The sequence below is a fragment of the Capricornis sumatraensis genome, chromosome 16 (assembly GCF_032405125.1).
Source record: "Capricornis sumatraensis isolate serow.1 chromosome 16, serow.2, whole genome shotgun sequence".
NCBI lineage: Eukaryota > Metazoa > Chordata > Mammalia > Artiodactyla > Bovidae > Capricornis > Capricornis sumatraensis.
The window spans coordinates 16,318,175-16,345,129 of record NC_091084.1 but is presented as its reverse complement, the minus strand read 5'-3'; the positions used below and the strand labels follow the sequence as shown (position 1 = coordinate 16,345,129).

General features: G+C 37.6%; 1 protein-coding gene across 3 annotated transcripts in view; it reads right to left on the bottom strand.

Moving 5' to 3' along the window:
- The window catches only part of MTMR2 (myotubularin related protein 2), a 109,773-nt gene that overhangs the window by 49,824 nt on the left and 32,994 nt on the right, over positions 1-26,955 (bottom strand). For all 3 annotated transcript variants that reach the window (XM_068989346.1, XM_068989345.1, XM_068989347.1), the window contains one exon: positions 17,124-17,229. Coding sequence is in view for 1 of the 3 variants with exons in the window: in XM_068989345.1 (XP_068845446.1) it covers positions 17,124-17,229 (106 nt within the window). In the remaining 2 variants the exon portion in view is untranslated. The remainder of the gene's footprint in view (positions 1-17,123; positions 17,230-26,955) is intronic.

Below are 26,955 nucleotides of genomic sequence, written 5' to 3'. Positions count from 1 at the left end.
ACTTGCAAAAACCAAAGACAAACAGACCAGTAAGATAGACTGTAACCATTAGGCCATCAGCAGATCTCCGAGCAGAAACCTTACAGGTGAAGAGAGCGGAATGAATGACATTTCACATTTCTTTTAGTCAAAGAAAGAAACTACCAGCTAAGAATACTTTATCCAACAAAGGTATCCTTCAGAAATGAAGAAGAAATAAAAACTTTCTCAGATGAATAAAAGTTAGGTCTGTCACACAAAACCATCACTACTAGATCTGCCCTACAAAAAAAAAAAAAGGCTGAAAAGAGTTCAAGTTGAAATGAAAAGACACTAATAGTAACATGAAAACATATGACAATGTACAACTCACTGATAAAGGTAAATATACAGTGAGATTCAGAAAACTCAAATTCTGTAATAGGACAGGTACATTAACCACTTAATTTTAAATATATAGTTTAAAGGAAAAGACTATTAAAAATAACTAGAGCCAGTATAATTTCTTCATGAATATACAATATAAAATGAAGTAAATTTTGACATTAAAAAAGCTCAATACAATCCCTATCAAAATTCCACTGACATTTTTCAACAGAAATAAAGATCTTTTGTATGAAACCACAAAAGATCTTGAATAGCCAAAGAAATCTGGAGAAAGAACACAGGTGGAGGCATCATACTTCCTGATTTCAAACTATATTACAAAGCTATAATAATCAAAGCAGTATGGTATTAGCATTAGAAAAATACATAGATCAACAGAATGGGATAGACAGCACACATATAAACCCACTAATACATGGTCAATTAATTTACCACAAAGTTGCCAAGAATATACAATGAAGAAAAGACAGTCTCTTTAACAAATAGTGCTGAGAAAACTGGATAATCAAATGCAAAAGAGTGAAATTGGGCTCTTATCTTACACCAAACACAAGAATCAACCCAAAAGGAATTAAAGACTTGAATGTAAGACCTGAAAAAATTCCCAGAAGAAAATATAGAGGACAAGCTCCTTGACATCAGCGACATCAGTCTTTGCAATGATTTTTTTGGATTTGACACACACACACAAAAAGGCAACAAAAGAAAAAGTAAACAAGTGGGACTATATCAAACTAAGGACTTCTGCACAACAAGGCAAAGCATCAACAAAATAAAAGACAACCTACCAAATGAGAGAAAATATTTGCAAATCACATTAATTGATAAGAGGTTAATATTCAACATACAGAGAATTCATATAACTCAGTAATGTGTTTGGAAATTTTTATAATAAAATACACGGAGGGAGGAGAGAAAGGATATTAAACTTGACCAGTCATCTAAAGGAAGACCACTGCAGATCTCTGACAGAGGTAAACAGCATGGTCAAAGAGGTGCACAAAACTGATATGATAAAGATGAGACAGTAACAATATAGGAGAGAAACACCAAAATCCTAAATTAGTCCATGATGAGAGAAATAAAGAGGGATAAGAGATAAACTGTTGGAAGAAGTGATCAAATTTGACCCTAGTTTATAAAACAAATGCAAACAATTACTTCATCACGCATGATGATTTTTACTTGAAGAGAACTGCATTTCAGATATGTCACTAATGAAAAAGGAAACATAGATTAAATGAAAAAAGGAGTTAAGGTCAAAACAAAGAATTAAAAAACACAAGGGTCCTACCTTTCTAAAATGAGAGTAGAGAAACTAAGACAGCAAAGCCAGACTGATCAGGCATGTCAGCACTCACATGCAAATATCTCCAGCAGAGAGGAAGTTATGTAACACCCAGATATGAGAGGAAGAGAGACATTCCCCTCAGGAGACACCCTCTGGAATATATAAGATGTGTTCTCCTACTGAACCAAAGCCACTACCATTGGCTCGCCAATCTGTTCCCGGTCAGCTGCATTAGACGCTGACTTGACTCAGGAGCTCTGGCTATATCAATAGATGATGATGTTGTTCAGTGGCTAAACTGTCTCTCTCTGCAACTGTGACTCTGCAACCCCACAGACTGTAGCACATCAGGCTCCTCTGTATTCCACTATCAATAAAGATTACATAAAATCTGTTCTTTAATAGCAGTTAATACAATATTTAACCCTTTTCAAAGAAAGTCTATTGAACACATTAAAATCTTGCTGGTGGAAACAATAAACAAACCAAAAAACCCACACAGATTGAAATTTATAACTTTTTTAATTCCTAAAACAGAATTCACTTTTGCCCTATCTCCAAGCATGTTTCTTCCCCATTTTCTTCTATGGCCTTTTTATCAAACTATTTTCAGAGTGCTCAGTAACTTTCCATGAGACTCTAACCAACCTCCCTTTCTCTCCTCTCTGATTAGGAAACTATTATAAAGGAAATTCAGAAACCTTGTCTATAACGATGATCTGGAAATTGGCAAGCTTAGGGGTCAGTTTTCACATGGAATGTAAGATAACAGAAAAACAGGAAAAGAATTCTTTCTGAAATCTGCAAAACACTAAATTATAACCACCTAAAAGGGGAAAAGGAGTCTGTAGATGTTATAAACTATCTTTCACAGTTTCTTTATGTACTAAAACAGTAAATAATAATAAGAATAAACATCCTTCATTGGATAATTCTAGGAAAAAATCATTTCACATCAATTTCACTTTATTGTTATTTTTTTATACTTGACAAACCACAAAGTACGCAAATGAACCATAAAAACCAATCTGAGCAGGGTAGAGCCACACACTGGCATCTGGGATGTATCTTATTGGTTATATATTTGAAAATACATCCAAATTCAAGCACAAGGAAGCCCTTTTTTATAACACTGCCAAGGAAAATTTGGTTTTCAGCTGAAACCACAATTAGTAAGAGCTGGATAATATTACATCATCATCAATGATTCAACAATGACCAAAAAAAGGGAGAGTATGCACACAGGAGCAGGCTGGAAAGCATCACTTCATGCTACAGGTTATTTAAAGATAGGGAGAGGTACTAACTGATGGCACCTGGGAACATGACCTTATTTAGAAATACAGTCAGTGCAGATGCAGTTGGTTCAATGAGGATATATACTGGATAGGGTGGACTCCTAATCCAGGATGACCGCCGTGTATGTAGGATGACATCCCTATGAAAACACAGAGACACACGGATAATGTCCTGTGAAGATGGAGGCAGAGATTAGTGTGATGGATCTACAAGCCAAGCAACAGCAAGAATCATGGGTCTTCCCCAGCAGCTGGAAAAGAGGTATGGAACAGATGGTGAGGGCTCTGAGAACCTCTGAGCCCTCAGAAGTAACCACCCTCCCAACACCTTGATTTCACATTACAAGCCTCCTAAAAGGGGGAAAAAAAAAAATTTGTTTTTCTATCCTCTCTCTCAACACTTCTGACATAGATATGTGGGTTTTTCCATACCAAGGAAATCTCCAATTCTTGGCAGATACCACCTGGGTATCCTACAACTCAGTTACTACACTATCAACGGTGGTTAGTGCAGGTCACATGTTTTAAGGGCTTATTAGTCCCACAAGACCGCCCCTACATTTCAAGCACCAATCCCAAACCCTAGACTGTCATCTGTATTTCTGGGCAAACATTCATATAGCAAAGTTTCCCACAAGCTCTTCTTCAGTTCAGTAATTTACTAAAATGGCTCACAAAACTCAGGGAAACATCTTACCTACATTTGCCAAATTTTTATGAAGGACAGCACTTAGATACCAGTATGTGGTATAAGGCTGTGTGGGATTTCCACACCTTGAAATTTCCATACCCTTAAAGTGTGCACCAATCTGGAAGACCTCTAAACCACATAGAGTATCTTTATGGAGGCTTCATTACTAGATTGACTGAATTACGGCCATTAGTGGTCAACTCAACCTCCAGCCTCTCTCCCCTCCCCAGAGATGGAAGAGGCTGAAAGTTCCAAAAGCAATCAAAGGTGGGCTCCCACGATAACCAGGCCCCATCCTTAGGGGCTTTCCAAGAGTTATTCATTAACACAAACTCAGGTGTGACCCAACAGGGTGTACTATGAATAACAAAAGATGCTCTTTACGTTTATCACTCCGGAACCAGAGACTAAAAAGCCAAATATTATATCCCAAGATGCTTCTCTGGCTCTTATCACTTAGATGATGACAAGTTTTAGGAGCTCTAAGAGCTACAGATGAAGACCTATATATATAAATATATTTCTTATTACATACTCCAGAACTGTGAGAGAATAAAATTCTGTTGTTTTAAGCCACCCAGTTTGCGTATTCTGTTACAATAATCCTAGGAATGAATATACCTGATACGAAGAAAATTTTTCAAGTTTAAATCTTAAAATGCAAGGTGTTCGATAACTGTTAAAACTTGAACGCAATTGAAAAGTCCTCCAGTAAGTAAATGGACAAACTAACTGTGGTGTATCAATTCAAAGGAAGATTAGTTAGTGATGAGAAGAAATGAGCTATCAAGCCCTGAAGAGACATGGAAGACTCATGAAGGCATATTGCTAAGAAGCCAATCTGGCCATGTACTGGATGATTGCAACTATGTGACATTCTGGAAAAGACAAAACTATGGAGACACGGAGAAGACCAGTGGTAGCCAGGGGTTCAGGGAGATGGGGGAAGGACAGGGAGGTGGGGTCAAGAGTGCTCTCAGGGTAGTGAATCTACTTTTCATGACACAGTAATGGTAGAAACATGTCATTATACATTTGTTGAAACCCAGAGAACATACAATCCAAGAGTAAACCCTCATGTAAACCATGGATTTTAATTAATATTATGTGCCAATATTGGTTCATCAATTATAACAAATGCAACATACCAATGCAAGATATATCAACAACCTCAGATATGCAGATGACACCACCCTTATGGCAGAAAAGGAAGAGGAACTAAAAAGCCTCTTGATGAAGTGAAAGTGGAGAGTGAAAAAGTTGGCTTAAAGCTCAACATTCAGAAAACGAAGATCATGGCATGTGGTCCCATCACTTCATGGGAAATAGATGGGGAAACAGTGGATACAGTGTCAGACTTTATTTGGGGGGGCTCCAAAATCACTGCAGATGGTGACTGCAGCCATGAAATTAAAAGACACTTACTCCTCGGAAGAAAAGTTATGACCAAACTAGATAGCATATTCAAAAGCAGAGACATTACTTTGCCAACAAAGGTCCATCTAGTCAAGGCTATGGTTTTTCCAGTAGTCATGTATGGATGTGAGAGTTGGACTGTGAAGAAGGCTGAGTGCCAAAGAATTGATGCTTTTGAACTGTGGTGTTGGAGAAGACTCTTAAAAGTCCCTTGGACTGCAAGGAGATCCAACCAGTCCATTCTGAAGGAGATCAGCCCTGGGATTTCTTTGGAGGGAATGATGCTGAAGCTGAAACTCCAGTACTTTGGCCACCTCATGCGAAGAGTTGACTCATTCTAAAAGACTCTGATGCTGGGAGGGACTGGGGGCAGGAGGAGAGCGGGATGACAGAGGGTGAGATGGCTGGATGGCATCACTGACTCAATGGACGTGAGTCTGAGTGAACTCCAGGAGTTGGTGATGGACAGGGAGGCCTGGCGTGCTGCGATTCATGGGGTCGCAAACAGGCGGACACGACTGAGCGACTGAATTGAACTGATAATAGAAATATAAGTTTCTTTTGGTGATCTATTTTATGATAGAAGTATAAAATTGTTGTTGATTCATACATATCAATTCTGGCTTTTAGTATGCCTTGTAATTTTTTGTTAAAAGTTGAACATAATGCACCAGGTAAAAAGAGCTGAGATAAACAGGTTTCTAAAGTGGTGGTGAGGTGTGGAGGCAGGAGGAGAAATGTCCCATAGTCCTGTGTCTCAATCTCTTAATCCTCTGCCTTTTATAAAGACTGTGACATTTATAAGTGCTTCTTTCCTTGTGGCTCAGACTGTGAAAAAAAAATTTGCCTGCAATGCAGAAGACCAGGGTTTGATCCCTGGAGGAATAAATGGCAAGCCACTCCTGTATTATTGCCTGGAAAATTCCACGGACTGAAGAGTCTAGCTGGTTACCGTTCATGGGGTCACCAAGAGTCGGACACAACTGAGGGACTAACACTTTCACTGTCCCCACCTCCACCCCCATAGGACAGGCTGGCCAGAGGGTGCTGCAGTTTGCATTTCTCTTCACCCATGGGGAAGGTTAGAGGAGGCTGGAATTGGGTATCTCCCTTCCCCCAGATCAGTTAGGCTCTGACAAAACCCACAGGCTAGGCTAGCAAAACAGGTTCTTTTGAGGGCAGGTTTAAGAAAAACAGAATGTTCTGGACATTTTCAAAATAGCTGCTTTTCCTCTCCCTCTGCCAGTATCAAAAGAGAATTTTTCTAAGCCTTCACTGTAAGAACCTGGTAGGGCTCCTGTTGGTAAATCTCACAAAACTATGAAGACCCACCTAAGACTGGGACGCCCCTGGAATTTTTCACTTTCTACTTGTCTATGCTGATTCTGCAGTCCATGGGGTCGCAAAGAGTCGGACACGACTGAGCGACTCTACAACCACCACCTAATTAAATATCCTCTAGGCACAATTTTACTTATTTCTTTACCATCAACTGAATATAGTCATTATTATCCCTGCTGCATCATGACTGTATTAAATATACTTTTATGTTCATCAGTTTTTCCACACTTTCTAATTTTTTAATAATTTCTGTATTTATTTCTATTATAATTATTTGGCTGTTTTTACTGAAACTTTTAACACATTTAAAGTTTTTATTCTTTTAAGCCTTAATGACATTAATATTATATGTAATATAATCTGCAAATCACATCAAAATAATTACAAACCCAATAAATAGGCTACAGACCATTGAACAGTATAATAGGCAAGACTCTACTTATATTATAACTTAGCCAACTGCTGACATCATAAACTTATGGTCAGTAGAGTTGAAGAGCTTTTACTCTGATACCCAAAAATTCTATATAGGAACTTTAAAGGAAGATGTTTTTTGGGGTATCAAATGCTTTTAGGGAACTTTTAGGGAAGATTTGTTTGTATACCAAAGAGATGGTGACAGTAGTAGAAGCACTGGTGATTTTTACTTTTTCCTTAACCCTGTTTCTATTTTCCACAAATTATCATTACATTGTATTGCTTTTATAATTAAAAAGAAAAAACCTCTCAAGGTTATTATAAAAGATACAAACTTTTAGAAAGGAGAGCCAATGGACTCTGGAGAGAAAAGTTTCAGTAAAATGGAAATCATAAGGGTATGGTCTAAAGTCATTTATTTATTAAGCATGGAAATGAGTCAACCATAAACCCCATTTTCAAGGGGATTTCCATGAAAGAGGTGCACATTAGTGACTGCCTGTGTCTTTCAAATTCACCTCATATAATTTCTGTAAAGTCTTTCATCATTGCTATCTTTCTGACTTATCTAAGTATCTTCTATCAGAAAATAAAGATCATAATGGGCCAGAAGGGACAGAGGTGGCAGGGAGTCTGTGATGAACAGACTGAGCATCATTTGCTTCACTGAAGAGCAGAGTACACTCCAGATATGTGAGCAAGTGAGCATGAAAGGAAGTGAGATGAGCACATTTTGTGTACAGGTGAGAGACTATCTGAGGAATCCCTGAAGAGGTGGGGTCATACTTGGTGACAGTGGGCGATACAGTGTGACAGCTGTGATAGGACCAAACACAAAGAACCCTGAACACAAGGCTCAGAAGTCTGCAGTCACCACTGTAAGAAACAAGGATCCCCTTGAAGAATTTTTAAACCGGGGTATCACACATGGAAAGTGATGTCAAAGGAAGATGAGCTTTATGATGGTGCATTAGCTTCAACAGACAAAGACAAGTCTACCAGACCTAAGAACTAGGGGACTACTAAGGATGGCAAGTAAAGGGAAATGAGCATTCTTCAGAAGATAACGACATTTTGTTAAAAGAGAAAATAACTGAATATTTCTCATTTTCTTCAACTGATTTAGTCAAAACACTTTTCCTGGGTACCTTCCACATTCCAAATACTAAACTCTAAGGATACAAGAAAGGAAAACAGATACATTCTTACCTGTATATATCTTATAGCATATTCTCTTTTTCTTTCCATAAAGTTTATTTTTCTTTGAATTCTTATTTTTTGTGAATACCCTCCAAATACTTTAAGTGTGTTTAAATGTAGTAGAACTTTATTTACTTATGAACTGTTTTAGAATGCTCTGCCCTTTCTGCTTCCAAAGTATACCTTTGTGATAGTACCTGTCACATAATAATCACTGATTTACTTATGTCCTTTTCCACTACATGATTCTAACCTTCACGCTGGCTGAGGCCAGGTCTTACTGGATACTTTCTCCCCACTCAAGAAATTTCAAGAGAGGGCAGTGAGTTAGTGAATCCTATTTAGTTGTTAAGCCATGACCCCATGGACTGTAGCCCACTAGGCTTCTCTGTCCATGGGACTTTCCAGGCAAGAGTATTGGAGTGGGTTGCCATTAAATGCATAGATTTCATTGGGAACTATGAATAAAACACAAAATTTTCTTTAGTTTCTTAGATGTAGCCAACAGGTGGTTTCAAATTTCAATTAGGAGTGCTCCTCAACCTTTTCCACCAATTAAATACAGCAAATGGGAGGATGAATGTTCCCAGCATCCCAGGGAGCTTTAGGTTGCAACTGGCCATATGTGTAAAATAGATTTTAAGTCACATTGATTCAGGCACTATTCTACAAACTAGAGAAATAACCAAGGCTCCTGCCTTTGCAGAGCTTAAATTGATAGAGGTTAAGATGAACAGCAATCAAATAAACAGGAAAAGTTCGTTACCATTTTAGCATAATAAAATTTTATTTTTTTATAAATGAAACTTTTAAAATTTATTTTTTATATCTTTTAAAAAATACGTATTTATTTGGCTGCATTGGGTGTTAGCTGCAGCACTCGGGATCGCGGCTCACAGACTCTCCAGTGGCGGCACGCGGGCTCGGCGGCGGGGCATGCAGGCTGAGTTGCTCTGTGGCATGTGAGATCTTAGTTCCCAGACCAGAGATCTTCCTAACCACTGAACCACTAGGGGGGCCTTCTACAGCTTTTCTTTTAAGGTTAATACTTTGGGTCTTATATTAACGTTCTCTTCTGACATGTTATAAAGACATTATATTATAAATTTTTGATTTTTCAATGTTAAGTCTAAAGAATTCAGTTTTTGTGTTTGAATTAAGAATTCAATTTTTCTTCTCCAATATGGCTAACCATATGGCTGATATGGCTGACTACCAAATAGTTCATTCCTCCCCCAATGACCTATTATACCAACTCCAATACAGAGTTCCTATAAATATGTGTTCTTGAGCTTTGTTATTTTTCATTCATCTATTTCTGTACTAATTACTTTAGCTTTATATCGACTAAATGAATCCTCCTGCTTCATTTTTCTTATTAGTAATCTTGACATTTTATCTTTCCATATAAATTTTAGGATCAGCTTGTCAAGTTCTACAGGAGCAACTGGAATTTTGTTTGAAATGACACTGAGTTAAGTGATATATTGAAAATATTTGACATTCCCAAGCTTTTCTGTCTGCTCATATATTTGAGATAGTTTTAGGCTCTTTAGTAAAGTTTTATAACTTTCTCCATGAAGTTGTTACATATCGTTTATTAGACAAGTGATGTAATTTTGTTGCTCTTGTGACTAGAGTATTTTTTAAATCACACTATCTAAACATTTTTGCTAAAGTATAGAAGCATGATTTTTTTTGTTAAATTATCTTATATCCAGCATCAGTGCTAGAAGTGTACATAATAGATTTTTCTTAAATCTTCTGTATCAACAATCATCAATAAACAATGAAGGTTTTGCTTCTTTTCATTCCTTATATTATTTACCCTTTTCTTATTTTACTGGCTAGGACTTCTAGCATAATGTTGGAAGCAGTGACAGAAACCAGCATCATGTTTCTAAGTTCCAAGTAAATGGCTTCTAACACATTTCCATTAAGGATGAGGCTTATAATGGAGTTTTTAGTGGATATCCTTTGTTTGCCTAAGTTGTTCTTTTCAATTTGTAGGCTGTTAAGAGGTAACATTGGTATGAGAGGTGGTGGTGTTAGTCACAAATAAGGGCTATCTTCAATCAATTTTTGCTAGGGCTATTAAGATAACTATGTATAACAGAAACTGTTCTCCGTTTACCTAACATCTGCTCTATGAGCCTTAACTCATTCTGACTAGACCTGCATACTTACAGAATGTGTCAAAACAACATTCACATATATACTCTAGAAGAAATAATCCAATTATCTGTGACCTTTGGTTCATGAAGAAATATTAATAATGTAACACAAATTTTGAATGGATAATCACATTTGCTTGATTTAAGCCCATTAATATTTCAAGATAAGGAAAGATGGTTATAAACAAAACCCAAAATACTACAACTTTTATCTCAAATATACACATATATAAACTATATAAATACATATATATATTCTGAGATCATATGTCTGAGGACTTCTAAAATAATGGGATAAAAAACACAGAATACAGTATCAATATAATTTGATTTTGAATTGCAGACAAACATCATTATAAGTGCCATATCACAAGCATCAACAAAGGAAAGGGAATACTGCATAGCCTGACTTTTAACTTATCTTTAATCACCATCATTTAAGGAATACACTTTAATTAAAGCCCAATGCCATATAAATTACATTCTATAAATAAATAGAGCTGTGCATTTGAATTTTAAAGTTCTATCTTTCATGAGATTTTTGTCTTTGGTAAACAAATAAATCAACCAAACACAAGTTTCCTAACTTCTTAATTCTCCTGTCAAACTCTAAAACTATGTTCTTAGTAGGAACATAGTTGTATTAAAGAAAGCTTGCTTTTTAAAACGGAAAACTTATTTTAAAATAATTTGATGATTAAAATTTTTATATGAAAGGATTTTAAGTTTTTTAAATGAAATTCAATAGGCCAAGTGCCAAAGTGAAGAACAAAGCAAACAGAAAACACTACAAGTATTATCACTGAGGAAGCATGAATCAATTTACCAAGCCTGAGACTGTGCTCAACTTTTCAGAAACACATCTACTGGATTAAATCTGTATATGACTTTTTCCAGAACAAACTACGCTTACAAGATGAAAAAGTAACACAAACGGAATTCTACCTGAGTAAATACCCCTTATCCCTGATGATGTTCGATTCTGCTTTACTGATGCGGGAGCAAACAACCTTGTTTGAATAGGAAATTCTTAACAGAAGCTTTCACAGGTGTTACTCTTTTACACCACTATCCTTTGAGGAAAGAGTCACTTCATGGTACTTGTACCAGAAAACCTATACAATCTGATTTAATATTTTTAATGAAACTGAATTAGCTTTTCAACACATTGTGTTCTTTCTACTTCTATTTAAAAGCTGTTATTAATGGAGCTTATAAAACACTGAGGTTCAGAGCAGAGATAAACAGTGACACTCTAAGGAAAACTCAAAGCCCAGAGGTTAACCAAGTTCAAATCATCTGTGAATGACGATTTGCAGGCCAAGCCCCTCATCTCATAACAAAGCCAAACTGTGATCGGTGAAAGAAAAACACATAGCTGTCTGCAGTGAGTTCCACCTATAATTAACTAGAACACTATCTGAAATATCAACAACTAATGAAACTGAGAAAGGGGAAAAATCAGACTTTATTAGAAAAACCCTCTTTTAGAATTAGAGAGAAAAGCAATTCTCATTTATTAAGGAATGCTGAAAACTGCTACTTCTACCTCAAAAAATGGCTTAAAGATACTTCTTTGAATTAAGAACTTCTCACTTCACATTCCCTGGAGAAGGAATGGCAATGCACTCCAGTATTCTTGCCTGGAGAATTCCATGGACAGAGGAGCCTGGTGGGCTACCATACACGGGGTCACAAAGAGTCAGGCACGACTGAGTGACTAACAGACACCTCACATTTGAAAAAACTTAGCAGCAAAATCACAGGAGCACAGTCTCTCTGGGTAACATGCTGTACAGGAATATGACCAACCCAAGACCAAATAAAATGGCAACACCGAGCTGTGTGTCTTTAAGCACATCATTTAACTCAGCTGTCCTGAGTATCAGGCTGCGCCTCTGTCAAATGGGATAGTTATATCTGTCTCATAGGATTGTTGTGATGAGCCAAAGCTTGCATAAATATTTATCCAGGTAACACACTGGATTTTTTTTAATTATGAGTAGCACATCCTTCCTTTCATCCTACACATACATTTGAAATCAGGCTTCATTTCTTAAATGATATTAGATGCTCCTCATTCATCTCCTTCCCACAACTAAAAAAAAAGACTGTGATTCAAGTAAAGATTATATCTAATTATCAAAGGTATGTTTTAAAATGAAGGAACATGAAAACAATCAGCCGAAACATATTAATTTCCTTTTTTTCTCTGCCTTTCAGGCACCCTACCGTGGTAAGTACAGTTAACCTTTGGTGTCCAAAATGATCTTCTCCTTAATATAACATTTAATACTCCTTACTATAACATTTAACAACTGTCTCTTCATTTTTCTAATGAAAATTATCTCAGGGCCCCACTCAGCTGTAAAAGATACTGAGCTAATAAGGCACTAATGGGAACAATCCCAAAGTCATGGAGCTGATGTATAAATTTAACAGATTCCTTTAGTATGCTACTGCTAAGAGAGTCACTGACTGAGGACATTTGTGTGTCTACTGTTAAACCTAAAGAGACAATAGCATAAAGTAAGACTACTCCAGACAAACTTGTATATGTGATCACGATTCTCATTATTTCCAAATAGGATGTACACAAATGATCTTTTGCTTTAGAAGGAGAAAAAAAGTCCTGTGTTACCTTTTTTTGTTAAAAGAAAGAATGAGGGGCTTCTCCAGGAATCCAGCTTGCAATGCAAGGGACACCGGTTCCATCCCTGGTCCAGGAAGGGTTCCCATGCCACGGAGCAACTAAGCCTATGAGCCACACCGCTGAGCCCAGGCATCACAGCTACTGAAGCCCTCGTGCCAAGCGCCTGTGCACCCCGATGAGAAGCTCCTGCAAGGAAAAGCAGCCCCCGCTCGCCAAAACTAGAGAAAGCCCACGTACAGCAATGGAGACCCACCACAGCCAATAAATAAATAAAAAGTCTTAAAAAAAAAGAAAGAAAAAGAGAGGGAGGGTGGAGGAGGGAAGAAAAAGAAAGTGAGCACGCCTGGTGCCCAGATCTAGCTTTCAAATGCCATTTTCCAATAAAACAAAACTGGCCCCCTGAGAAACAGATGATGATTCCAGGCCTGAGGCGGGAAGCATCAGGATGAGCGTGAAGCATCTTACAGTGACAAAAAGTAAGGAAGAGTGACTAAACAAAAAACAGATGAGAAAAACAACCACAAAACACCATAATGGGAGTATGTCAAAGGGACACAAGATCTGACTGAAAGAACTCCCAATCTGAAGCTGAAACAAGGTTAGCAGCAAAGTAATACTGCATTGTAACATATATAAAATAAACATCCATGAGTCTACACTGATACAAATAAATAACTGCATAACTCAATAAATGAGGCCACTGCCGCTAAGTCACTCCAGTCGTGTCCGACTCTATGTGACCCCATAGACGGCAGCCCACCAGGCTCCCCCGTCCCTGGGATTCTCCAGGCAAGAACACTGGAGTGGGTTGCCATTTCCTTCTCCAATGCATGAAAGTGAAAAGTGAAAGTGAAGTCGCCCAGTCGTGTCCGACTCTTCATGACCCCATGGACTGCAGCCCACCAGGCTCCTCCGTCCATGGGATTCTCCAGGCAAGAGTACTGGAGTAGGGTAGAAGAGACAAATCTCTCATGCAAAAGAAATAAAAAGTGTTCCACTCTATCTGGGCTCCTTAAACAGGGACTGTGCATAGTTACTTCATTCAAAGAGTACACTGTAAGGATAAGAAGCGGGGAAGAAAGAGTATTTTATAGTGACAGAACCTATCACTACCTGAACCAAGAGATTAAGGTCAACACTGACAACTGACAAACTATATTGATAGTACATACCACCTTTGATATGATGTGATGAAAATGGTTCTTCATCTCTGTGGTCTAATACGTAGCCCCAGTCTAACTAAGGGTAAAACATCAAACATTCTACAAAGTATCTGACCATGCATGCGTGCTAAATCACTTCAGTCATGTTCAACTCTGTGCAACCCCATGGACTGTAGCCCACCAGGCTCCTCTGTCCATGGGATTCTCCAGGCAAGAATGCTGGAGTGAGTTGCCATGCCCTCCTCCAGCGGATCTTCCTGATCATGTCTCTTACATGTCCTGCATTGGCAGGCAGGTTCTTTACCACTAGTGCCAGAAAGAAAGAAAAGAAAGTAAGTCTCATCAAAAAGAAAGTCTGAAATCACAGCCAAGAAGTGCCTAAAGAGACACGGCTACCAAATGCACTGTGATATGGACCATGGAACACGAACAAGGACGTTAGATAAAAACTCAAGAGGATATCTGAATACAGCATTGACTTCATTTAATAATAATGTATCAACATTGGTTCACTAATTTTAACAAATATACCATACTAATGTATTCTAAGATATTAATAACAGGGGAAACTGGATGTCAAATATATGGGAACTCTGTAGTATCTTTGCAATTTTTCTGTATATCTAAACCTGTTCTAAAATTAAAACTTTATTCAAAATAAGATATTAAAATGTTTAACATATAGTTTAACATTCAGTTCAGTTCAGTTACTCAGTCATGTCCAACTCTTTTGCGACCCCATGGACTGCAGCACGCCAGGCCTCCCTATCCATCACCAACTCCCGGAGTTCACTCAAGCTCATGTCCATTGAGTCAGTGATGGCATCCAACCATCTCCTCCTCTGTTGTCCCCTTCTCCTCCTGGCTTGACCCCTACTTTTCCCAATGTAAACCACTCCCACGTACATACAACATCCTGAGGAAATAAAGGGGGTCTGCACGCAGACAAGCTGACAATGGAGGCCTTCTTTCAGCTTCCTACAATGTACTGCATTTCACATGTGTGCCCAGGAATTTAACCAAATTTAATGTAACCATAAGGAATTTAAACAAACTAACTCTCACAAGAACACACAAACGGTTTAACATATTTTAGGCAAGAAATAGCAGGTAGAATATAACATTAATAATGTGAGTATAGGCTAGAAATAAAAGCAGTATTTCTCCCATTCCTAATATGAGTTCTTTATCAGTCACATGAGGTTTAAAATGATAGTTTTTAACTAATAAAAGCTGATCAGAAGTAGGCCAAAAACTTCAAAATTATCAAGAGGCCCAGAGGCCCTTAATGCATTCTTTTAATGTAATGAATAAACCAAAGTTAGATACATATATCAAATGTGTATTTTAAATAGTAATAAATTAATGAAAGGTAATAGTAGATTTATATGCACTATCATTAATGATAAGCCCTGCCCTAAATGTATGTTATGCTTCAAGATAACAGTTAATGATATTATGAAGCCTTTTAAATCAGTACAACATATATTCAGATTCTAAAAATAAACATTTATCATTTGTAGTGATGTTTAAAGTGCTACACCCTATTTAGTATTTTGTGACATTTCACAAAAGATAATGGCTAATATGCAGACACCTTTACAGATGTTTCTATCCAGTCTTTTTACATTTGTTGTAAAAAGGAAAAGGAGTACATCAAGGTTGTATACTGTTACCCTGCTTATTTAACTTATATGCAGAGTACATCATGAGAAACACTGGGCTCGAGGAAGTACAAGCTGGAATCAAGATTGCCGGGAGAAACAGCAATAAGCTCAGAGATGCAGATGACACCACCCTTATGGCAGAAAGGGAAGAAGAACTAAAGAGCCTCTTGATGAAAGTGAAAAGCTGGCTTAAAGCTCAACATTCAGAAAACGAAGATCATGGCATCCGGTCCCATCACTTCATGGCAGATAGATGGGGAAACAGTGGATACAGTAGCTGACTTTTTATTTTTCTGGGCTCCAAAATGACTGCAAATGGTGACTACAGCCATGAAATTAAAAGACGCTTACTCCTTGGAAGGAAAGTTATGACCAACCTAGACAGCATATTCAAAAGCAGAGACATTACTTTGCCAACAAAGGTCCGTCTAGTCAAGGCTATGGTTTTTCCAGTGGCCATGTATGGATGTGAGAGTTGGACTGTGAAGAAAGCTGAACACTGAAGAATTGATGCTTTTAAACTGTGGTGTTGGAGAAGACTCTTGAGAGTCTCTTGGACTGCAGGGAGATCCAACCAGTCCATCCTAAAAGGAGATCAGTCCTGGTTGTTCTTTGGAAGGACTGATGTTGAAGTGAAACTCCAATACTTTGGCCACCTCATGCAAAGGGCTGACTCACTGGAAAAGACCCTGATGCTGGGAAAGACTGAGGACAGGAGAAGGGGACAACAGATGAGATGGTTGGATGGCATCATCGACTTGATGGACATGGGTTTGGGTAACTCAGGGAGTTGGTGATGGACAGGGAGGCCTGGCGTTCATGGGGTCACAAAGAGTCAGACACGACTGAGCGAATGAACTGACTGACTTATAAACTACAATAAGTTATGTAGCAACCACAGCACAATATTTAAGTGACTTAGCTCCAGAACTGGACTACATGAGCAGGAATACTGACAATAAGATTTATTGGCTATGAGACCTTTGACATGTTATTTAATCTCTCTATGAGTTATTGTCATCTGTAGAATGGTGGTAATAATAATTTCTACCTTACAGAATTGGTGGAAGTATTATAAGAGATATTTCACTAAAGCACTTAGAACAACATTTGGCACATGGTAGGCACTCAATAAATATTAGTTATGACTGGGAGTAAAGCATTATGGGAGTATTCATGAAAATCTTTTATACCACTACAGAATTCATTAATTACCTTTTGGCAAAGAACTTAGAAGACATCAAACTCAGAAATGAAACATATGCTTTTATTTTCTTTTTATAGATAAGTAAGAATAGCCTGTTCTAGGATATTACATACAGATTCAGGTCTTTGAGAATGCCCCATCAATGTCTCCTGCCTAATTAGTTAAAAGTTATATTGATAGTGTGGCCACAAACAGCTGATAGCAAATACTTCACTAGGACTTAGGAACAATATACATACCCTCAAATCAGGAGAAAAGTTCTCTGCAGAAGTTGATATGGAATCCGATGAGACAACAGAAGCTGATTTTGTATGCACTGAATTCTCTGAATGAGAAGTGGAAGCACTACAAGATATAAAAGCACAGGACATTTGAAAAATGGGCATGTTAAAAACTCAGAAATTTAAAAAAATTTTAAAAATTTTAAAAATTCAGAAATTTTATTAACTGTAACCCCACTGTTTATTAAAATTTCTACTGCCAACCAGTCCAATACTGCCTATTCAATCTTATCTCTAAATACTGATAAATTGCAAGCTCTATTTCTAAGAATAGGGCTAAGTAGTCTTACCATCCACATTCCCTCTAGACAGGCTTCCCCAGTATTTATGAATACACTCCAGATTAATTCTTTCTTTTTATCTAACCATCCAATTAATCACTCAATTATCAGGCCAATGTGCAAAAAACCATTACACCAGGCGCTATGACTTGGAGATAAATAGGGCAAAGCTCTCATGTTCATAAAGCTCACAAGCTTGTGGAAGAGACAGATAAAGAGCACAATGTGATAACCCTAACTATACACATACATACACCCCCAGGTGGACAGAGAGCAGAGAGACAGAGAAGCACCGTGATTATGAATCCGGAAAAAGGAAAAGAAAGTACCTAACTCTACCCAGGAAAGTTCAGGGAAGACATCACAGAGCAGGTGATATCTGAACTGAGTCTTGAAAGATAGGAAATTGCCAGGCTGACAAACAAGCAAGGGAATTCCAAAAATAAACAAAAATCACTAAAAGTATAGAATTATCAAAGAGCACAGAACACTTGAGAAACTACAAATAGTTTGACAGGGTTAGGTGAGCAGAAGGAGAAAAGATAATGATGGAAAGACAAGCCTGTCTTTGTACCTTGTAACTTTCCCCCACAACCAAATTGTGTGTTTTTTAACAAGCCTGTCTTAAATATCCACTTTTTCCATTACACTAAGTAATCACACTCGATACTTTTATTCTCTTAAATTGTTATAGACCTTTGGATACCTGATCACATACTGCCTTTTACTGTTTATTGGTCTCAAATATGTAAATGTTGTCTTACCAATTAAAATTTCAATGTCCCAAGAAGGACAACTGTGTCTTTATTTTCTATAAAATCTACTTCAGTGCCTTTGTATATAGTTAACGTGTATTATGTTTATTAAACTCAAAAATACAGTGACAATAAACTGATGCCACAAACTGAATGATTTACATCATTTCCTTTCATCAGTAGAAGAAACAAATTATTTAGGGAAGAAAAATCAATGGTAGGAAAATCTCAGACATTTTGAACTGAAACTTAAAGTTCTGACTAAGAAATAAATACATTTTTCTAAAGCTTCATTCCCAACATATTAAAAGCCTACTTCACACAAAAAGTCAAGATTCTGATATAATAATCCACCTTGAGGTTGTGATATTTAGAAACCACATTTTTGTTTTAAAATTTGTCCACTATAATACCTGCATGTAGTGACTACTAAATTATGTTTACAATGTAAAAATCATCTCCTCTCAGATAGCTGTCAGTTCATTTTTATTGAGGTTTGGATACTAAAAATATTGTATATATTTTAGGTGTACCACATGTTATTCTGATATATGTATTCACTATGAAATGATCACCACAATAAAGCTAATTGAGACACCGTCACCTCACACAGTTACCTTTCTTTCTGTGGTGAGACAATTTGAGATTACCATCTTGGCAATTTCAAGTATACAATATTATTAAACTATAGTCACTATGCTATATATTAGGTACCCAGACATAATTTATATCTGAAAATTTGTCCCTTTTGATAGGACAGATTTTTCCCCCTTATCAGATAGGATTTGAAAACATTTTCTCTCACTCTGTCGGTCACTTTGATATAGTCCTAATAGTTTGTTTTTGCTTTTGTTACCTCCCCTAACAGTGGCAAATCCGAGAAACCATTTTCAAGACCAGTAACAAAGAGCTTTTCCCCAATGTTTTCCTCCTGGAGTTTTACAGATTCAGGTCTTACTTTTAAATGCTTAATCCATTTTGGTTGATTTCTTGTGTGATGTAATATAAGGGTCCAATCTCACCCTTCTGCATATGGATATCCATTTTCACCAACACTATTCATTGAAGAGTCTATCATTTCCCCACTGTTCATTCTTGCTGTTTTCAAAGGTAGATTGACTGTGTACACATGTAGTTCTACCAATCTGTTCTGCTGTCCACTGTTTTGAGAACCACAGCCTTGCCATACAGCTTGAGGTTAGGAAGTGTGATGCCTCCAGCTCTGTTCTTTGTGCTCAAGACCACGTTAGCCATTTTGGGTTTTAATGGTTCCATACTGACTTCAAGATTGTTTTTTCTATCTATGTAAAATGCCATTAGAATTTTTATGTAGCATGCATTGAATCTGTAAATCACTTTGGGCAGCAATGACATTTTAACAAGATTAATTTTACCAATTCATTAACACAGGATAACTTTCTATCGATTTGTGTCTTTTTCAATTTCTCCCATCATCATTTTATAGTTTTCTTCATACAGGTCTTTAACTTCCTTGGATAATTTTATTCCTCAGTATTATATTTTCCTTTTTTTTTTAATGCTATTGCAATGAATTTGTTTCCTTAGTGTCTTTTTTGGAAAATGCATTATTAGTATATAGAAACAACTGACTTCTCCATGTTGATTTTGTATCCTGGTACTTTCCTGAATGTATTAGTTTTTTGTCCAGTTTTTTTTACAATGTTGCATGTATAAAATCATGCTATCTACATTTTTATATATTTATACAATGAGAAAATCATCTCCCTCAAAATAATCACTTCATTTAAATGAATGAAAATGGCAAAAAAAAAAAAGAAAGAAAATGGCATTCCACTGCAAACACGTCAAAAAATTTTTTTCAAATACAAACATCTCTATTAACTATTTCAAAGTATAATTGTGGTTAACTGTTTTTGTGGCCAAGAATCTATAATATGACAAGGGAACAGTCATAAGAATTCTATTATCTTTAGATAATAGAATATCTTTAGCTTTATAGTGTAAGGAAAGAGAAATTGATAGGCTGAGAATGATTTCTTTTTTTCTGTACCAATTTATGATTAATTAAAATAACACTAAACATAACATTAAAATAACAAGGAAAACAATAAAAATTTAAGCACAGTACTCTGACAAATATTGTTCTCTGCCTACTCCATATACATACACATTCCTTTCTTTCCCGATCTGCATGAGGACAGTTATGGTGAGCCCAAGATGACATGCTTGCTTTTGGTTCTTTTTTGTCTAGGAGACAATGTGACACAATTTTGGTCAGTGAAATTTAAGCAGAAGTCTGTTCCATTGTTTTGGAAGCCTTTTATTTTCTTAATAAAGGAGAGCAGAAATAGCAAGGCACTTCTTAACCTTTCCCACTTTCTCTTGCCTGGACCAAGAATGCAAAGCTCAGAAATACTGGGCATCCTGTAAATGGGAGCAAGTGTTGGCCTATGTAGGACATCAAAGGGCATAAAGTCCTGGTGAGCAGGTGAATCCACCCCCAACAACTCCCTACTTTGGGAGTCTTGGTTATGTAAATTAAATGAAGTTCAATTTTTAAAGTCACTGTAATGGAATCTTCTATTCTGTACAGCCAAACACAAGCCTCTAAGTGTTATAGCAATCAACACTTTATAAAGTCTATTTCAAACAAGCTGAAATGTGTAACACTGCTTTTATGTGTATGACCTGAGAAAACAGAACTATGTAAAGGCAACAAAACACAACTTGGAATTAGGGTAGTGCAGACCTAGGGAAAAACAGTATCAATAGGAATATCAGAGTATGTCCCATTAGGACACCAAACAGTTCTTTAGAGCCAAAATATGAAGAAAACAAATCTAAGGGAAAATAAACAAAACCAGGTATTGTAACTAGTACCTTTCAGTCTCAAAGAATCAGTCTTTCAAGCAGAAGTGTGGAAAACAGCCTTTAATTAGTAACTTTTTTCAGATACACATAAATATAAATAGATATGATCTACAACATATTTGAATAAGCACTAGAAGGTTTTAAACTCCAGGCAAGATACGAGGGGCTGGAGGGGACACACGTGTGACCATATCATAGTACTGTTGTTGTGATTATAGCAAACACAAATACACATACACATACCACTACCATCACCACCACAATTGCTGAAAGTTCTGGTATAAACATGAAGTGGCTACTCAAGACTGAAGGTGGCTACGGAATGCAGAGCTCTATTTTCAACAGTTATTTTTCTCCTGTCATATGGGCTTTGTACATGCCTCTGATCACCATGGCTACTAGGATAATATAACTTCATTTCCACTGTTCTTTTCCATTTCTCCACTGCTCTTCTTGAGGTCTAGCCCTCTATGTTTACCTTTTATGAACTGTTTCATAAATAAGCTCTGTATTTCCCTGAATTCATACCACTGCTCATGCAACTCCAAAACAGAATGGCCATTTCTCTTCCCTGGTTGCTCAGACAGTAAAGAGTCTGCCTGCAGTGTGGGAGACCCAGGTTCAATCCCTGGGTCAGGAAGGTCTCCTAGAGAAGGAAATGGCAACCCAGTCTAGTCTTCTTGCCTGGAAAATCCCATGGACAGAGGAGCATGGCAGGCTACAGTCCATGGGGTCGCAAAGAGTCAAACATGACTGAGCTAATTCTTTCTATTTATTAACATCCTATTGTTACTTACTCTTTAAGACCCAGTTAAAAGGCCAGTTTTTCCAAGAAGCCTTCCCAGGTCATCCAGTGGAATAAAACTCAATCATCTATACTTCTGCCTATACTCTATAATGGCATTTAAATCTTTAGACTAGAGCTCTTTGGTTACACTGCTCCTCCTTTTAAAAGATAAACTTCTAGAGAGTAAGAATTGGCAAGGCATCTGAACTCAGAGCAAAGACTGCAGTCTGCTAATCTCATTAAGTCTGGAGAAGGAAATGACAACCCTCTTCAGTTTTCTTGCCTAGAGAATCCCATGGACAGAGGAGCCTGGTGGGCTACAGTCCATAGGGTCGCAGAGAGTCAGACATGACTCAGCGACTAAACAACAACAATCTCACTAAGTAACCAATGCCGCTTTGGTCCTCAGTTTTCCTCGGCCCATAAACTTCAACACACAAACTTCAATCCAAACATTCTTATTATCCTTGTCATCGTGAACCTCTTCAAAAATGCCAAACCTTCAAGTCCAACTCTGTTTCCTCTGTCCATTTTCCCTGCCCAAGTCTTCTTTCAGCTAACTTTTCCTTTACACTGGACTTTTTACGCCATATGGAATAAATTCTCTTCTATCTTCAACCAAATTCTCCCCTCCACCTCTTTGCTTCCGCTGAGATCTCCTTCCAGGAGCCCACTTCCACGCAGCCTTTTCTAGAGAAGACTCTTGTCCCACATCTAACCAAATCCAAAGGTGAAGCCAGCATTCCCCCAGCTCCTGTCTCATGCTTCCACTCTAGTGTTCCTTTTCCATCTCCATATATAAAAGCCTTCTTCCTCCGAGGTGCTTGGTATTTGTGCAGACAACCTCTCTTACTATCCCCCACCTACCTTTTAATCACTGCTTCTCACATTAGCAAAGACTTCCTACTAACCTGGCTCACTTTCTCCTCTTAAAGCTTCTTTCTACTCTGCCTTCATTGCGGCAATTTTAATGTCCATAGGGACAAACTAGCAACCACCTAGCTCAAAATTCCTCACTTCCTACATTCCTCATCTACATCCCCACCTGAGCAATGTGTTTCTGCAGCACATACCCCACTTTACCATTTCTGGAAACTACCCAGTCTTTGTCATCAAAAACTCAAGGAAACCAGTATCTGACCGCAGATGCTATTCTTTCCAAACATCTCACTTTCTTAACTTTCCCTACATTGAATCGTCAATCCAGTGGTGACAACTCATCCCTCAACTTCTCCGTTTGTCCTTATTCTTCATGCTTACTTTTCTCTCTCCCCCGCTTCACCTCCTTCTCCATCCAACCGCAAATACCCAGTTTAACAGTTTACATTCTCTTTCAGCAAACCCTCGGAGTCCTGTTTCTATCCACTGACCACCCCTGCCCTGCTAATCCCTGAATTCAGATCAATATAACTATCTACCTTCTTCTGTGCTAATGGAGTAAATCTTCACATTGGGGCCATCTTAAACTCACCGTTAGAAACATTAGCTAGACCCCAGGCAGTGCTCAGCAACAGTCCCACTTCCCAAGTGAGCTTTCTAAACCATCACCATTTTTTTCCCAAACCAATCGCATACAATCAATCCAAAGTTCTATAGAGTCCACCTCCCTACCATCTCTTGAATGCATCCTTTTCATAACCTAATTTTTACAGTCTTAGTGCAACAACTTTTCCCTCAACTACTCATTCAATACATCATCCCAAACTAATACCAAAGTGATCTTTCAAAAACAGATCTGATTCTATCATTCCTCTGCTTAAGACTTTTTTTAAAAAGCTGACATATAATAAATACAGAACATTAGTTTCAGATGTACAGCCTAACGATTCAATATTTGTATATATTGTGCAGTAATCATAGAAAATCTCATTAACATCCATCACCACATATATTAACAATTTGTTTCTTCTGATGAGAACTTTTAAAATCAACTCTCTTAGCAACTCTCAACTAAACATTATTATTAACTATAGTCACCATGGTATACATCACATCCCCACAAATTGTTTATTTCATAACCAGAAGTATGTATTTTGACCACCTTTACCCATTTTACCCATCGCCCCCAACCCAAATCGCCTGCCTCCTGTCAACCACCAATCTGCACTCTGTACCTATGAGTTTGGTTTTTGTTTTTCAGATTCCACATGTATTTGTGAGATCATATAGTATTTGTCTTTCTCTGACTTATTTCACTAGACAATAATGCCAAGATCCACCCATGCTGTTGCAAATGGCAATATTTTCTTCTTTTTATGGTTAAATACCACCCACTGTGTGTGTGTGTGTGTGTGTGTGTGTGTGTGTAGCACATTTTCTTTATCCATTCACCCATCAACGGACCTTTAGGTTGCTTCCATGTCTTGGTTACTATAAATAATGCTGAAGTTAACGTGGGACCCTTTCAAGTTAGTGTTTTTGTTTTTCTCAGATAAATATCCAGAAGTCAAATTGCTGCATCACATGATAGTTCTATGTTTAATTTTTGGAGGAACCTCCATCCTTTTCCTGTAGTGGTTGCACCAATTTATATTCCAACCAACAGTCTACCAGGGTTCCCTTTTTATCCACATCCTGACCAGCATTCACGATTTTCTGTCTTTTTGATAACTGCCATTCTAACAGGTATGAAGGACAGGGCAGCCTGGCGTGCTGCAGTCCACAGGGTCTCAAAGAGTGGGACACGACTGAGTGACTGAACAGCAACTAAACAACACAGATATGAAGTGATATCCCACTGTGGTTTTGACTTGCACTCCCTGCTTAAACCTTCAAAGGAGTACATCAAGGCTGTTTATTGTCACCCTGCTTATTTAACTTATATGCAGAGTACATCATGAAAAACCCTGGGCTGGAAGAAGCACAAGCTGGAATCAAGATTGCCGGGAGAAATACCAAAAACCTCAGATATGCAGATGACACCACCCTTATGGCAGAAAGTAAAGAGGAACTAAAAAGCCTCTTGATGAAAGTGAAAGAGGAAAGTGAAAAAGCTGGCTTGAAACAACATTCAGAAAACGAAGATCATGGCATCTGGTCCCATCACTTCATGGGAAATAGATGGGGAAACAGTGGAAACAGTGTCAGACTTTTTTTTGGGGGGGGGCTCCAAAATCACTGCAGATGGTGATTGCAGCCATGAAATTAAAAGACACTTACTCCTTGGAAGGAAAGTTATGACCAACCTAGACAGTGTATTCAAAAGCAGAGACATTACTTTGCCAACAAAGGTCTGTCTAGTCAAGGCTACAGTTTTTCCAGTGGTAACGTATGGATGTGAAAGCTGGACTGTGAAGAAAGCTGAGCACCGAAGAATTGATGCCTTTGAACTGTGGTGTTGGAGAAGACTCTTGAGAGTCCCTTGGACTGCAAGGAGATCCAACCAGTCCATTCTAAAGGAGATCAGTCCTGGATGTTCTTTAGAAGTACTGATGCTAAAGCTGAAACTCCAATACTTTGGCCACCTCATGTGAAGAGCTGATTCATTGGAAAACACTTTAATGCTGGCAGGGATTGGGAGAAGGGGATGACAGAGGATGAGATGGCTGGATGGCAACATCAACTCAATGCACATGAGTTTGGGTGAACTCTGGGAGTTGGTGATGGACAGGAAAGCCTGGCGTAATCCGATTCATAGGATCGCGAAGAGTCAGACACAAATGAGTGACTGAACTGAACTGACTATACTGCCTACAGAATCGCACCCAACCTCCTTAGCACAACACCTGAAGTCTTCCATGATCAGGTCTTTGTTCCATATATCTAGCCATAGCTTCACTCAACTGAACCCACTGGGAATGGCGTGCAGACTCTCTAAGCTCTTTAGCCATCTCATGCATCTGCACCTTCGCTGCTGACTCTGCTGTCTTTCCCTGTAATGTCCTTCATACACTTCCCTGTTTGTCCCTATTCAGCTTAACCTCTTCTTCCTTCACTGGACACTGTACATATTTCTATTGCAATACCTGTAAAATTTTACTGTATTTACTCATCTATGAGCTCCTCTTCTCAGACATTTTTGTTGTTTGTGTTGCTATTCCAAGATCCTTCACCATAGATCATTTTCTCAACTTGGTTACGATAAAATATGTAAAGTGTCTAAAAAAAAGCACCACATGACTAACTGCTATTATTTACAACAAATGTTATTACACAGAAACTACCCTACCCCAAGTCAGATTAGCTGCATAAATTTAAAAATTATAATGGCAACGTTGCTGTTTCACTTCTCATTATTACTACTTCCAGCTGTGACATACAAGTCAGAATACAAATGTGCCTCAGTGACTATACTCTTAGGTTTATAAGGGGTGGGGGTGGGGAGGAGACAGCAAGAACTGTAATTAAAGACCTGGTATTCACAAAATAAGAAATTATATCTTTTGGACAACATTACGTTAGATAATATGGATTCAGAAGTGAAAGACATCCAACTTGAAACTGACAATATAAAATTAACTTTTTCTATACTAAAAAGCTCAAGTGTTCTATAAAGTAATAAAAAGGACCTGGTAGTACTACCAGAAGACAACTAATTATGTCACCAAAAATAACCTTTCTCTGGAAAAAAATCAGAGTAAAAACTAATGCTCTTTTGCCTATTATGTTTTCCACAGAACTACTTTTCCCAAAACTGTTTACTCCAATTTGACAGCCATTTCAATTGCATGAAGTCATGTCCATTAAGGAACAGTTTATTTTTTTCTTCTTCTTCCCTTCCTTTCTTTCAAATTGAATAGGATTTTTATTTCGCATTTTCATGTCTCACTCTAGCTCAATACACTTTGGATGAAAAAAGCCAGAATCAGCTTGTAACTGGATGCTCTGTGATGTTAGTCCCATCACTTTTTAATATGTAATATTCAAATCTATAAGAATAATTTTCTTCTAACATCACTCCAACAATTATTTAACACTTGTATTCATTATGATGAAAGTGCATATACTGTTACCCAATTACCTCCAAATCAAACTAAATATCTTAACAGTATTCACAGTGCCAAGGTACTCCACCATATCTCATTCTAGCTCAAGTTTACATTTCATTCCAGCCAGACACAACTGTTCCTTGCCACTGGTCATGAGAATCAGTCTTAAAGTTAAATATTTTTTTA